The 15,189-nt window shown below is 37.7% G+C and overlaps 1 protein-coding gene across 2 annotated transcripts in view; it reads left to right on the forward strand.

Annotated features, from left to right (window-relative positions):
- The first annotated feature begins 647 nt into the window (after nucleotides 1–647).
- Nucleotides 648–15,189, forward strand: part of cntn3a.1 (contactin 3a, tandem duplicate 1) — a 60,907-nt gene continuing 46,365 nt past the window's right edge. For both annotated transcript variants that reach the window (XM_082145048.1, XM_082145049.1), the window contains exons 1-2: nucleotides 648–950; nucleotides 8,886–9,025. In XM_082145048.1, coding sequence (XP_082001174.1) covers nucleotides 8,971–9,025 — 55 coding nt within the window. In that variant the 5' untranslated portion in view covers nucleotides 648–950; nucleotides 8,886–8,970. The remainder of the gene's footprint in view (nucleotides 951–8,885; nucleotides 9,026–15,189) is intronic.

The raw sequence follows: 15,189 nt of genomic DNA on the forward strand, positions 1-15,189 counted from the left end.
AAATTCAGTTATGTCCAGCTAAATAAATGGATGTGGTGTATTATGCTAGTTAATGACTAATCAGGGGAGGGGGGGAGGGGGTATCTGGGAATAAATAGCCATAATTATTTATTTTTTTAAATTACGTTTTGTTGCATAAACCTTTAATAAATCATCTTCCTGTCATTACAATTTACTTATCCTGTGGGAAAAAGGCAATTCAATTCAAATTCACACTCATGAAATGAAAAGAAGCCAATTCCTCAGTTGTGGATTTTGCTCAACCCTGAGGCCACGTTTTATTTCCTCATTAATTCATGAGGTCATTTAAAATGAATATATTTTCTAAATGTCTTTTTATCTTAGAGGAGAATAATACAGCTCACATCAGCAGGCACTTGCCACAACTTTTACCCAATGAGGAATGTGCATAAAGAAGTATAGCAGTCTCAAACACAGAGGACATTTTAAACCCGATATCGTGTTTTTTAATCCATTATAATCTTTTTATGACTCAAATCTCTGTATATCCCTCCCACTCTCTTTCCACGGGACTCGCTGTTTTCTTTCATGTGCTGATGAACTGACAGCAGATCAAGTGATGTGAAGTTTGTGTTGCGTCACAGCGGGGATGTGAGCGCGAGCGCGTGGCGCAGTGTGGAGTAGATCCGCACATTCACCTCTGTGTGTGAGGCTGAACTGAGGATACTCCACGCGTAACGCCTTTGCTTTACTTCTCATTTGCTGCTCAATAATCCAGTGGGGTATCATCACCGCGGCTTACCGTTTCCCAAGGAGTATCTTTGATTTCCGGAGGTAGATAATAGGAGAAAATTATTTTATTTTTTTTCTGTGGCAGTTGCACTTGTGAAGCGCGCTCGACTCGTCTCTGGCATTGTGGAATGGCTAGAGAGATGATGCTCTTACACTGGCAGACGCGAAGAGGCTGAAAACTGTGGGAAGTCAAACAGGTAAACGAGTTTTGAGACAGAAGCACGAATAGTTTTAGGACTGTTAAAAAGAAGAGGAAGAGCTAAATGTTGATAATTGAGTTCTGTAATATTGAGTTCTAAGATTTTCACAGAAGCAGATTAGTGTTTTCAGTTCATATGGTTATGACCAGAAAAAAACATGTTTTCTAATTAGCTCTATTATGTAAAAAATAAAGGTTTCAATTAGAACCAGACGGATTTTAACGTCTGATGTCATATATGAAAACCATTTCAAGCTCTACAAAGTACTTTTTATTCTCGAGTTCTTTAGAAAACCATGAATGTAACGAACCAACATACTGTTCTGAAGAGCTGTTTAAATCATATATATGACCAACTTAACAGGAACCTTTTGCCATTGCAAACTTTGTCATTCAGATTAAGAATTCCTGTCTCCATTCCTCTTTTCATTTCATTAATATCGCATAATTAGTCCACCTTCTTAGATTCTCAATTGAAACTTTCCATTTTTTTCCCCAACCATGTTTGGTCAGTGAACATCAACATCTGTCCAGACACTGCCATGCTACAGCCTAATTGGACCTCTCTCAGTTAACCATCTGTGAAATAATTATGAAACATAGGACTGGGTGGTATATATTCCAATCTATCTAACCATTAAAACACTCAAATAAATGTGTGGGATATCATTAAAAATGTATCCTGTCTTTAAATTATTAATCCTCTTGTGTTCATGATGACACCAGAGACTTGGGTTGAGATCAACTGTCCTTTTAATGATGTGAAAAATTGCAATGAATTTCACAACCTTTTTTTAATCAATGTGGATTGTAACTAACTACTATTTATTTATTGATTTGTTTGAATGAGGTAGACTAATTGACTTCCCTCATGATTTGAATTAGATGTTTTTGATAAAGATAGAATTCTTTCTCAAGACGAATCCAAGTTGTATTTTTCTTGACAATGGGCTGGATTTGACATAGGAGGAAAAGTCTTTCACAATGCCACATCCATACCTCTCTCACATAGTTATTCTGCAGATTAGAGAAGTGGTAGCGATAAGACAATACATCTGATCCCTTAAATTGCATTTTTTATTTGTATTATATGATTTTAGGTGTTAAAACTAAAACATTTTGAGGAATCACAATCTTTATATAATAACAAATCATGTTTTGTTTTATTTTATTGAGACTTGATACACAGTAAGGCAGTCTGTGTTTAGGTTAGGCAGCGTTTTGCAGAAAGAATAAATTCCAGAATGAAAAATGAGGACTTATTTATACATAGCAATAATTTGCACTGGAGGTAGAGGCAGTTTTTGCTGCACTCTGCTGGCTTGTCAGAGTATTAGAAAACACTGGATGATTTCTCAAGGCATCATTAGGGAAGCCAGATTGTTTGCACACTCCTCTGTGTTGATGCAAGTCAAGGGGGAAGAGACAAGGAGGGAGGCTTGTCTTCTGTGACATATTGCATTTCCCCCCTTCTCTCAGCATTGCTTGTTAAGTCATAGAGAGCTGATGTTTATATGCAGCAGGTCGAGGCTGAAGTGTGAGATGATATGCTTCAGATTTCTGCACCAGGGATTTTACAGACAAATAATACAGGTTTTTGTTGGAAAACGCATGAATAGTTTCAGTCTGAGTGTCAGACCTTTGTCATTAAAGAGAGAGAAGAAAGGAATATTCGGAATCTCATGCCACAGATGCTGGTGAATATTACAGAAAATATTTTCAGCTCTTCCCTCTGTTTGTAAAAACAAGAAGAAAAAAAAAGTGTTGATGCAACTTACAATGGAAGTTTCTAACTAGGGAGACTGTGGTATATCCCTTACAAATAAGAAGTTTATTCAAGTGTAGGCTACTATTAGTATAGGCTACTTGACTTATTCTGACAGAAAAGTATATTTGGCCTATACTTGGTCTCAATCTTTTGATCGAGATATACTTAAACATATAATTAAGAATTCTAACTATGGCTTGTAGTTGTGTTTTCTCTTTTGATTGCGTAGCCTATAAAATACTGTTTCACATAGTTTTATACTGGCCTATAAACTTACATTGTTTGGAAATATTGATTTATAAAGAAAACAGACATGTTCCTAATTCTGAGTATCTGAATTTTTGTGTTGGCTAGTCCACTGGTAGTGTACATAGTTATTTACTTTAAATCTACTTCACTGAATTTTCCGGCTATCCATGTTTTCACTGTTACACTGAAAGAGTGCTGAATCTCCTGATCAAAACACATGCGAAGAAGAAGCAGAAACGAGTCATGGAAGATTGCATATGCAAATGTAAAATAACGCGACCTTCAAACATTAAACTAGCCTAGAAATCTAGACGCACCCTAGCGGCAGCAAAATGTATTTCGCAGCCAGGTGGGTCTAGCAACTCTCAATAGACCTTCTAGCTGCAAAAACCTAAATTGGGTCAGGCCAATCACGTCGTGTATAGAGTAGGCGGGGGCGGGCTTAACAGATGACGACAGAGTTGCGACGGCTGCCACTTGAAAACAGAATGACGGCAGTTGCTGATGGAGAACAACGGTCTTTCGAATCGGCTTTGGCCGCGACTCTGGAGGACTTGGAGTTAAGTTTTTCTTTGAGAAAAGAGCAAAGAACGGCACTTAAGTCATTCTTAAAAAAAGGAAGATGTGTTCGTCGTTTTGCCGGCCAGATATGGCAAAAGTTGAATCTATCAACTAAGCTCCGCTGTTGGGAAAACGCTCTGGGGTGCGTTTCCCGAAAGCAGCGTTGGCCAACTATGGTCGCAAGTTCATCGCAATGTCCATTGAACTCTATTGGTAACGAGGGAACTTGCGACCATAGTTGGCTAACGATGCTTTCGGGAAACGCACCCCTGGTTGGTTGAAGCGCTGTCCTATTGCGTGCAGAGGGAATTTGAAAGACAGCCGTTTATCCCGCCCCTCGGAGTGAGCGTGTCTATGGTGAGTTTCCAGACCTAACATCTTGATGTAGGTCTGGCTTGCCAGGCTAACATTAAACTGCATTTGTTTAAAACTGCCTAATGTTACTGAATGAAATGTCGACCCAGGAATAGGTAACAACTGTAACAATACTTTTTTCAGCTTTTTGTTTCAAATGTTGCTTTTTTTAATGAAACTTACCCACATTCAAGTGTTGATAAAAAAGGATGCACGAAGCTAGAAAATGGTCAAAGTACAGTTAAAGGTATATTTCAAGTATAAAAAAATAATACCTAAATAGGAACATAGTTGTATACTTAAAGTGCAAAAATAATATCTAAATAGTAAACTATAAGTATGATATTAAGTTCACTAAATAAACTTACAAGTATACGTGCAGTATAAAACTACTAAAGAAGTTTACTGAGAGTATACTTCAAAGTGTACTTTCATAAACTAAAAAATGTGCTACAAGTATTTAACTAGTAAACTTTAAGTATACCTATAAGTTAATTTGTTGTATAGTTGCAGTACAAACAAAAAACTTAGTTGTAAACTAGTTTACTACTGTTACACTAAGGTATACTTAATTTTATACACCAAAAAGTGGGCCAATTTACTCCCTAGTAGTATTGATATATTACACTTACGAGTATACTACTATTACATAAATATCAGTTTACTTAATACATAAAAACATAATTGGACTTAACTTAAGTATACTTAATGAAATAAACTTTGTAAGGAATGAATAGAAGTGTGAACGCAAACCTGCAGATTTCTAATGGTGCTTCATTCAAAATTCAGTCATATCCAGCTAGATGAATCATGTAACTGTCGTTTCTTGGCTCTTGGATGCTGAACATTAATTTTTCATTCACACCCTCTAGATTAGAGTTCAGTCAGAGTGCACTATACCAACTGGAGAATTTGTACACGCTCCTCTACCGCGTTGTCAGCCACTATACTCACAAATGTTCATGTCAGCTGAGATATTAACAACACCAGCTGATTTTGCACTCTAAAGGAACTGGTTGCCTATAGGTGAAACCATGCTTGGGTTTACGCAGAAACACAGACTCAGAGATGGTGTTTGTGGATCAAGTGAAGTCAAGGAAACCAGATAAAAGATTTAGTGTTACTTTCAACCTGAGATCGTGCCAGAACTGGAAAGGGTGGGTGTCTCATTTATGTTTAAAAAGTAGAGAGCACACATACATTTCATGTGAATCCCATGAACAGCAGAGTGAAGATTCTATTAATACAGACTTCATTGAAAAATTGATGGTTTTCTAGACAGAGGTAGTGCCAAGGTCAGGCTCACCATTGGCACTGTTTTAAAGCCAGATACTGCATGCTTTTTCGCATCTAAGAGTCTTGCTCTTAGATGTGTTTTTCTGGTGCAAAATAGTTCTGTGCTGTATTTTTGCTCCCCTTTGTCCCACTGCGGTGTAAATGTGAATGTCTGCAAATATTCTAGTCAGATCCCCTTTTTAAAGAATAAAACATGCTATATTTTGGCTCTTATTTGTTACATCAAGCTGAGTTATGGCATCAAGCAGAATTTAAAGGACAAAGAAATTCTCTGTGGGCTCGTTTTCAGCCCAGATTGTTGGCTGTGATCGCTCAGTCCACAGCATTACAGCGAGACATATATTGCATGTCATGTGCAGAGTTTTGAAATGCATCCACAGGCCATATCACACAAACGAAGCAAACATTCAAAGCGGCCAGTTTTTACAGAGGCATGTAATAGGCCTAGTTATGCTGTCACTTTCCAAGTTTATATTGTAAGACCCATTTATTGATTGTATGTGGACCCACAATAGATGGTTAATGATTCTGTTTTGTTGTCTTTGTGTGCACAGATTTGTGATATGTGGATTCCATTATTTCACTCTTGCAAGGGGTCAAGGTTTGGCTGGTTAACATGGTCAGTTTACCCCTGCTATTTGTAGATGGCATGTACACAATCTTATGTGGGCAAAAGGCTTCTCTTCATTGACAGCTATGGAAAAGTAGCCAAATATTCAAGCAAAATTTTAGCCATATATGATTTGCAAAGAAACTGTCTGAGATGAACAGCAATGCTAATGGAAATTCTCTCCAGGAATTTTAGACTTCCCTGGATGTGACAGATGAAGGATGTCTAATTTGTTAGACAAAATTTAGGTAAAGATGTGGGTTGTTGGCTGGATACTAGTTTTCATCTGCCCTTCAGTTCATCTCCTGCTAATATGTCTGCCACTGGTGAGCATTTGATTTTTGCATGGGTAATGAATAAATTCATATTTGTTGTGCTACGTAAAGCACCTGCTTACTGGATGACCCTTGTGATTTGAAGCCCCATTGAACATGGCAATTTTCAGACCTTGCACATCTGCAGTCTTTTAGTAAAATAAATTTAATGTTGCCAAATGATACCAAAGCTAATCAAGAATATCATTTTAAAAATGATGACATGGGTACCACAGCCCATAAAAGTATCGCATAAAATTAGAGTCAGCTTGAGTACACCGAAGCTGTTTTCACTGAATTTGATTGGCTCAGGCAGAGTTCCAAGAGCGCTGATATGATTCAGTGATGTGACGTTTACTCTTCATCATCCATTTGTATATGCCGTACATGGTATGGATCATATCCAAAGATAAAAAAAAAAATTCTTGCTGTCTGTTCATGTGTTATTGAATTCACTGTAAAAGTTCAGGGTTTTCGTAAAAGTCGCAAAACTGAAATAGACTGTTTGCATCACTCCACTTTTGTTGCACGAGTAGGTGGCGATAAGTGAATTTGTCAAGTGTCTTTATGAGTCATTGAATCGTTCACTCAAACAATTTGTTTAAAACATGATGGCTGTAGCTTAAATCGTCCTTTATACCCTCTTTCAATATTCCCAACATTACTCCGCTAATATACTGTAGTGCACTGAATGAGTAAGTGAAAATGAGTGAGTGAATTCGGACAGTCACTGAATTTGGACTGAATGACTGCACTTAATGCCAACTATGATTTCGGACACCACTACAAATGGCTGTCTCCTCAATAGTGCATTGTATGGGTAAAGGGAGTGGTTTCGGACAATTGACAGAACAAAAATACACAACATAACCAGCAATATTGTCTCCAAACTGTTAACATTTGATTAAACAATGGGGCTGCTGAATGCTTGATTCTGATTGGTTGACAAACGTTCTTGGGTGTGCAATTATTTACCAGTAAACACACAGATATAAAGTGTTTCCAGGTCTATCAACCACATTACAGTTCCATATCACTTTGCCAAATGATTTCATTTATTTCAAAGGTCCTTATAGCCTACAACAGCAAAATAACCAAAACCCACAAAGACACTGACCAAGCAAACAGACTAACAATACCTAAATATTGCCGAAATAATCTATATATTTTTCCCGCTCTCTCTCTGTATGGACACACATACTTTACAGACACACACTAGTACACAGACAGAAACATACTTGAAATAAAACATCTGAACTATGTCTTAAAGTGTCATAATGAACCGGTTTGCTGAATTATTGAACAATAAACGCTTTGTGTCATGGCTGTATTACCACCTCGCCTATGCATTATTATTCAATACTCCAATGGCCAGTCGTCAATGTTTCCTTACTAAACTTACACATGAACTTCTTGTTTATTAATGCCAAATTTCACAAGAGAAATAAGAGACCCGGTCTGGAAAAACAAGCCCAGGATAAGCGACCCCTAGTTTTGGCTGGTGGGACATTTGTGCATCATACAGTCTGCAGTTTTCTATTATGTTCTACTAAAAAGGTTGATTGTTTTTATTCCTTGAACCGTTTCTAGTCCCATTAAAAAAAGTTCTCCTACATCCCCGGCACGTTATTCAAGGACCAAATTACCATTTCATCACAGCATAAATGCAATGAATTAAAATAGTGATTTTACTGTCTTCAAAACTCATAAGACACGTGTAAACTCCAGCCACTTTATTTTCCCTGGCATTCTAAATAAGATATTATTTACAGGTGTAATATGTGTGCATTGATGGCTATGAATTTTATTATTGAAGGCAGCAAAAGCAGCTTGTAATGGCATAAAGATGCTGAATCAAATTACTTTAGAGGTCAAAACAGACTGGTAAATAAAAGTTACAGTCAGTTTGTGGGTTCAATAATGTATTCTTTAAATGAATAACAGCACAATTTTGGTTGAAAAGAGAGCAGTGTAACATGCCTCGACACTACAGTGCTCATTTAAACAGACAGAGCAGCGATCGCCATGTCATTGACAGAGGCGACAGAGAAAAATCATTACGCACAAAAATAACGGTAAAGTAAATGACTAATTGTTGGATAGCTAGGTTGGTAGGTAGAGAGGTAGGCCTAGATAGTTTATATTAAGTTATTGTTGCAGGGACTGCTCAATATCAGACTTGCAATTTTGCTGTTGTACTGACAATATGGTTTACAAACGTCATTTTACCTTTAACTAAAAAGAACATTGAGAAAAGAGGAATGACTTGAGTGTGTGCAGTGGATCGCTAGAGTAATCTTGTGTTAGAGCAGATGTGTGAGAGCCAGCTGCCTGAAGTCTGTCCTCCAGATGATCAGAGCTGTGGAGGCCAGAGAATGGCATAAGGGGATTGGTACCTTGGGCCAAGTTCTTAACCCTCCTAAAAGCCTTGTGTGATGTTGGCAGAAAAAGGTTTATTTAAGGCCCTACGTATATCCTTGAGTATCAGTGTAGATACGCCACACTGTCTGTCAGCTTTCCTGGTCAAATATTTATAAGATTATCACTGTACATGTGGTAAAGAATTTCTAACACACTGCTTAGACATTACAGATAGCCAATTGATCTGTACATTGTGTAATTTTACATTTTGACATTATACACAAACGATAACTTTTGGCAATGGTATATTCCTCTGATGTCATCTGTGATTTCTTTCTCAATTTGAAATGTTTCTGAAAATATCTGCTTTTAGTCTGGCTAACTCATTCTAACTCTTCTCATCTTGTCTTTTGATTTCAGGGCACAGAGGTTCAAGTCTGGACAAAGGCAGCATTCTATTTACCCTCAATCGAATGTGAGCTCTTGCTGACCTCTAATATTTAAAATGGGGTTGTCATGGAAACTGCTGTTGCTGCAATTATTCATGGGATGCCTTTCAGGTAGGCATCCTAATAACCTGCTCTATAGACTTTCCTGTCTGTTTCTATGGCATACACTTGTCCTTGTCATTTACTATTAAGGGCAGACCTCCCATTCATGAATGTCTCTTATCTTCTGGAGCCAATTAAAGTTTCCACTTTTTTATTTTGTGAAGGCTAAAGCCATTGAACTCTTCCAGACTGGCACTGTGGCGAGGTGAGCAAAGACACGATGTTTGAGATAGTCTAGCCTTGAGGAGGTTGTTCATATAAATAAATAAAAAACTTTAAATCAACATAAATATGAAGTGGTCAAGGAGACGTGGTGCTCAATTGAAAGTGGGGTTGTTTTGTTTGTAGTGCGGGTCACCAATGCCATTGTGTATGTTCAGGTGAGAGACTGTTTTCTGGAGAACAGGTACTGTTGCCCTTTTGGCAGCAGTGAGAACGTGCCATTATGTTCTCCTTGGTAACACTTTATTCCTATCTTAAATGATGGGATTTGACGTTTAGGCTTTATACTCATTCATCTTGGGCAAAATAAACCGTTGACATATTTCCATTGTCACTGAACTGTGCCTTATTGCATGGGCCTACAGTGTGGCCGTTTTACCATGGCAGGCAGACTTCATGATATAAAGACCACCTTACTTTGTGTCAAAGTTGGAGAACAGATGTGATAATGTGTAATTTAACAAGCCCTTTGAGAGACATGAATAGGTTAATGTGCAAATGAATCTACCAGCCATTATTTTATTGGAGAGCACAATTTATGTTCTCATTTAGCCAAGTGGAAGCACAAAAGCCCCTTTATTGATCTCTTTTTGATGAAGCAGTTACATTGTCTTTCAGTCACTGGGAGGGTCAGACTTAATCCTCTTGCTTTTAATTCTTTGATTTAAAAAGGGCTGTTTGCTCTTTTTCATGATGTTCAGGAACTCCTTCAGTGTGTGACTCATTTCTCCGCTAGCAGGTTGTGTAGAATTATTATCTCTCGTTATATGTTGAAAGACGTCACAATGGGAACCTGCGTTATTGGCTTCCATCCGATTATGAATCAGATTTTTTTTTTTTTTAAGTATACATAAAACATATATTAGTTAACTATTATTAATAAATTGCATATGTAAGCCACACACATAACATCTAGCCCCGAAAAAATACACTTATGCAGATTTAGATTTAGATTCTGCCAGTGGTGTTCAATATATATTTTAAAATAACAGTTAATTGTTCATTAATAACAGCAAATAACTATACTGCTAAAACAGATCTTACAGCATTGTGAAATGGTCATGATATTCATCCACTCCAACCAAATACTAATTACATTAACAACAAACCCACTCGAAATGATAATTGGATACCTTTGTGATTTAATTACCAGCCCTCAATACGCTCTAGAAAGTAAAATACTTTACTTGTGTCTCTAGATGTGAAAAAAAAAGCATGCTAATACCCACTAACTGCATTCGTTTGTTTCATCTCTTCGGAAAGTTGACTAAACAACCTGTAAACAATTACATCAGTTAAACAGTTTGCTTTAAATTCTGTCTTTTGAGTAGTGATGTAGTACTCGAGTCCGATTTCTGCTTTCTCTGACTTGTTCCTTCAAAGACTCGGTCTTGACTTGGACTCGGCATAGGCGGTCTCGTCCCCATCACTAACTTAGTCCACTAGAATACATACCACTAGAAAATTTGTATTTGCTCTGCATGTCCTAACTATGATTAAAAAAGTCAGGGTGGGCTTAACATGTTGATGACAGAGCAGCACTGTTGAAGCAGTTTAGAAAAATAGGCAGAAGATGATGCATGTGGTAGGGATTTTTTTAATGATAGTAAAAGCATAGTCCATATTAAGACGTTAAGACTGCTCCTCTAAACAATTCCCAATCTAGCTTAGTCTGTAGGCCTAACTGTTGATTATTAACTGGGGTGATATTAAATTATGAATATGAAAACTGACATGTTTTTATGGTCTTGGTCTCGACTCCTAAAGACTCGGTCTCGACTCGGACTTGCTTCCTCAAAGACTCGGTCTTGACTCGGACTCGACTGTATTTGAAAACCAACGGACTCGGTCTCGACTCGGTCTCCACCCTTCAAAGACTCGGTCTCGACTCGGACTTGCTTCCTCAAAGACTCGGTCTTGACTCGGACTCGGCATAGGCGGTCTCGTCCCCAACACTACTTTTGAGCATATGGCACCAGGTCATTTTAACTGCAGGAGAACACAATAGACACACGGATGTAATTGTGGTTGATTAAATGTGCTTTGATTGAGGAGTAGAAACACAAAACACAAAGAGCACAATCAGAGAAAAGCACTTACATATAGTCCTGATTCATTCAGTTGTGTTTCTCACCAGTTGAAGCCAAACTGAATTAGATGCTTTTTTACATTTTGGGAAGATTTTTCCCTCTTATTAATTTTTATCATGAGCAGATAGCCTATGTTAAATAGAGTAAGGAAGATACTGGTGAGAATGAAGGGAAATGGGATTGGGAAATATCTTGACTCGACTGAATCTTGAGTCGAACCTGTTAATAAATGGGTGCCACAGCTCAACATGTACAAATGAGTATAAGTACACAAAATAAGTACACAATATAGCATTCTTTTTAAACAAGCACTTATTTTAGAAATCAATCATATACATTAAAAGAATATACTTCAATACGAACCGTAATATTTTCAGACTCTTGAATGTAATTAAATGAAAAAGCATTATAAAAAATGCAATTAGCTAAGCATTAGAGTGCATTTTAATTAAAGTAAAAATTTACTTAAGTGTGTTAAGAAACATAGTCATGAAAGTGTACTTTATTTAAGTACACTTAAGTGGCCTTTATTTCATTAATATTATATTTTATGCAAGTACATTTTTTTTTAATATATACTTTTAAGCTTTGAACACTTCTTTTCCACAAGGCTAGACACATCTTAAAACAATTACGAAGAATATTTATCATTAAATTATATTTACCATTACTGACATATAATTGATACATATATACATTTAAATGCTTATTTGTCTTTCAGTAAGATTTAGCAGAAAGGTCAATAAATAAATAAAAAGCTCAAAATCATAAATACACTTAACATAATTGATCCATTGGGATATATTTTATGACAATTAACCACTGAGTTAGCCTAAATATGGCGCACTTAATTCCTTAAACTGACGGTTCTCTACACTCAGAGCTTCAGGGCCCGTTGTGTGTGTGTGTGTGTGTGTGTGTGTGTGTGTGTGTGTGTGTGTGTGTGTGTGTGTGTGTGTGTGTGTGTGTGTGTGTGTGTGTGTGTGTGTGTGTGTGTGTGTGTGTGTGTGTGTGTGTGTGTGTGCGCGTGTGTGTGTGTTTGCGTGGGTGTGTGTGTGTGTGTATTTTAACTTACCAAGATTGGCTTTTTCATTTGATAAATAAAACCCTTGAATCAGAATCAAACGGATTGGAGGGCACACAAACATCTAAACCCTCTCTCTCTCTCTCTCTCTCTCCCTCCCTCTCTCGCCCTGTGCGCCCTGTCTGTGGCTTGATATTCATGCTGAGGTAAGCTGGCCGAATTCATCGGCTTGTCAGATGGTATTGAATTTGAGATTAGTTTTTATTTGGGCCTTCAAATTGCTCCTTGGCTTCCCCCCCCCCCTGCCCAAGCCCCGGTGCTGCTCCGGAGGGCTGCACTGCCATATAAATTCTCCCCTCAGGTAAAGAGAGAGAGAGAGAGAGACAGAGAGACCTGCTTTCTCCAACTTCCTCAATAATGACCTCCCTTTTCACCAAGGTGGGCTTTGTGTTGTAAACCTCTTGTTAGTATTCTGTGCTGAACAGAGATAGATAATTTCTCGGCGACAGTGTCTCTCTTTGGACAGCTGTGGTCTGTTGACAGAAATCACAGCACCAGTAAAGCCTTCAGTCGAATCCTCACAACGTTACGTCAAACCCCCAGGCGACGACATGGTTTCAAATTACTCCCCATCAATATTTTAATAACATCTTGTAATATTTGCAGCATCACCAAAGCTTGTAATTACATGGTGTTTCTGAAATAGACAGTTCCGTCCTCTTGTCCTCTGGCAAATGCGAACCTTAATTGCAGCATTAATTCCTTGTATGATAGAAATTCGCTCTCTGTTGCATTTCTCAGGTTTGCATCAGCTCCAAGCTCAACCTGAAGTTTTGAAATCTCTCTCGCCCTTGTCTTTATTAACATATGTCTTATGTCTTTTGGTTCCAGATTTGGGTATCATATCTCATTTAGCGGTTCCATGCATGGAAAATTGCTCATGCTGATTTTGAACAGCTTGATCAGATACAGACAGATGCTTTAGTCAATACTGACTCCCCCAACTGACGTATTCCAGAGCCTTGATTATGAGACCAGTCTTTGTTTAGCATGGATGAGTCACTTGATAATTAATGTGTGTTTGTGCATCAAAAGATTGCATAATAAAGTTTTTGGCGGCTACATGTGTAAGACATTATATCTACTAATCCCATGGGTGTGACTTTAGTTTAAAAAATAGAGGGGGCGGTAGGAGGTTTTGACGTCACGAAATGGCACATGCTTGGAGCATGAAAATTAAGTTATGAAAAAATGATTTCAAATTGATCAGTGGTTGCTGGTTTGCTGGTCCCGATGTCTGGGAATCGGGAGTGCTGGTGGGCCAGCTACACCAGCTCAGTTTTGCTTGAGAACAGCATGACTTTGCTGTTAGACCAGCACTATATCAGCTCTATCCATTTAAAACAATCTCATAGCAATTCATAACTTTTTCATGTTTTCGTGAATTGGTGGCTAAATTGAATGATTTCATTTGTATGTTTCCAGAGCCGATCAGCCCTATACGCACACTACGCAAGGTGCGTAGGGCCCCGCAAATTACTCAAGGCCCCGCCTCCCCCTCGTGTCAAAGGGCGTCAATCAATGTTTACAATATGACAAAATGAAGCGGAACTATCCTTCTGGTCACGAAAAGAGAGAGAAAAAAACACCATGAGAGTTAATTGCGGCAACAGCTCAGGTAGACTTGTGTTCTCTCCTCTCAAAGTTTGATGTCAGCAAAGACCAGTAGGCTAAAGTTAAGTTGATGTGAGTTGATTTATAATGCTTAATAAACGACAAAGGACAACGGTGTTTGTTTATAAACTGCAGCTCGGAAAAGATAACCGCGTCACGCGTTCATATGCGCGTGCATGAAATGAAACGTGCACTTTCCAGCAGAAACATCTGTCGGGATTATAGTTTTAAAACAAGACGATGATTATCTAGTCGCTCAGTCAAGGTTTAGTTACAACTCTGCACTAATGCAATAATGAAAGCCATGTATTGACATTGACTATTGATAGGCTCCATTGAATTTAAAATGTTGATTGGCTGGAGATTCTGGTCAATATGGATGCACATCCCTCAGTAAATAATAACCATCAAGTATCAAGAATTACTTTTATCATTTAAAGCACAGTGACATGCTATGGCGCCATTTTAGCTTTTATTCATTCACAGGATATGCATTTTTGATATCAATAATTCAATTTGTACTATTTAAAATGTGAATTCTTGATATTAAGAATGAACTTTTTACTAGTAACAATGTCTTCTGATATCAGGAATTACATTTTCACTAGAACTAGTTAAAGGAGGGATTGTAGTGGGAACACTGGGGTGTCAGGTGTGACTGTGTGGCAATGGCAAATGGTTCATGGCTCATGGGTCAGGTATGAGGGCCCCTAAACAGAATTTTGCTTAGGGCCCCAGGGAGGTAAGGATCGGCTCTGTATGTTTCATACGATCTGTTTACACCCCAGTGACAGGTATGTTTAGTGGTCGATTTGTTGATTTAAGACAAGTTGGAGGTTGTCCTAACATTAAGAGGATATTTACAATGATTTTTAAAAACATTCTTCTTACATTTTGTCTTTAGAACAATCTTAAGAAAAAAGTTATGAACATTCTTTAGAACTGTTTTTGGGACATTCTTAGTTTATTCTTTTTAGGGCTGTCAAGCAATTAAAAATTGTAATCTAATTAATTAAACGATGGGGCGATTAATCGCAAATTAATCGCACATCAAATTTAGCTGAGAAATAACCCCCCATAAGATTATTTAAAGTCATCATTGTGTTAAATGAGAAAAAGCAAAAAGACATTACAATAAAAGTAGCTTTAGAAATAAAAATATT

The sequence above is a fragment of the Leuciscus leuciscus genome (assembly GCF_965113295.1).
Source record: "Leuciscus leuciscus genome assembly, chromosome: 18".
Classification (NCBI taxonomy): Eukaryota; Metazoa; Chordata; class Actinopteri; order Cypriniformes; family Leuciscidae; genus Leuciscus; species Leuciscus leuciscus.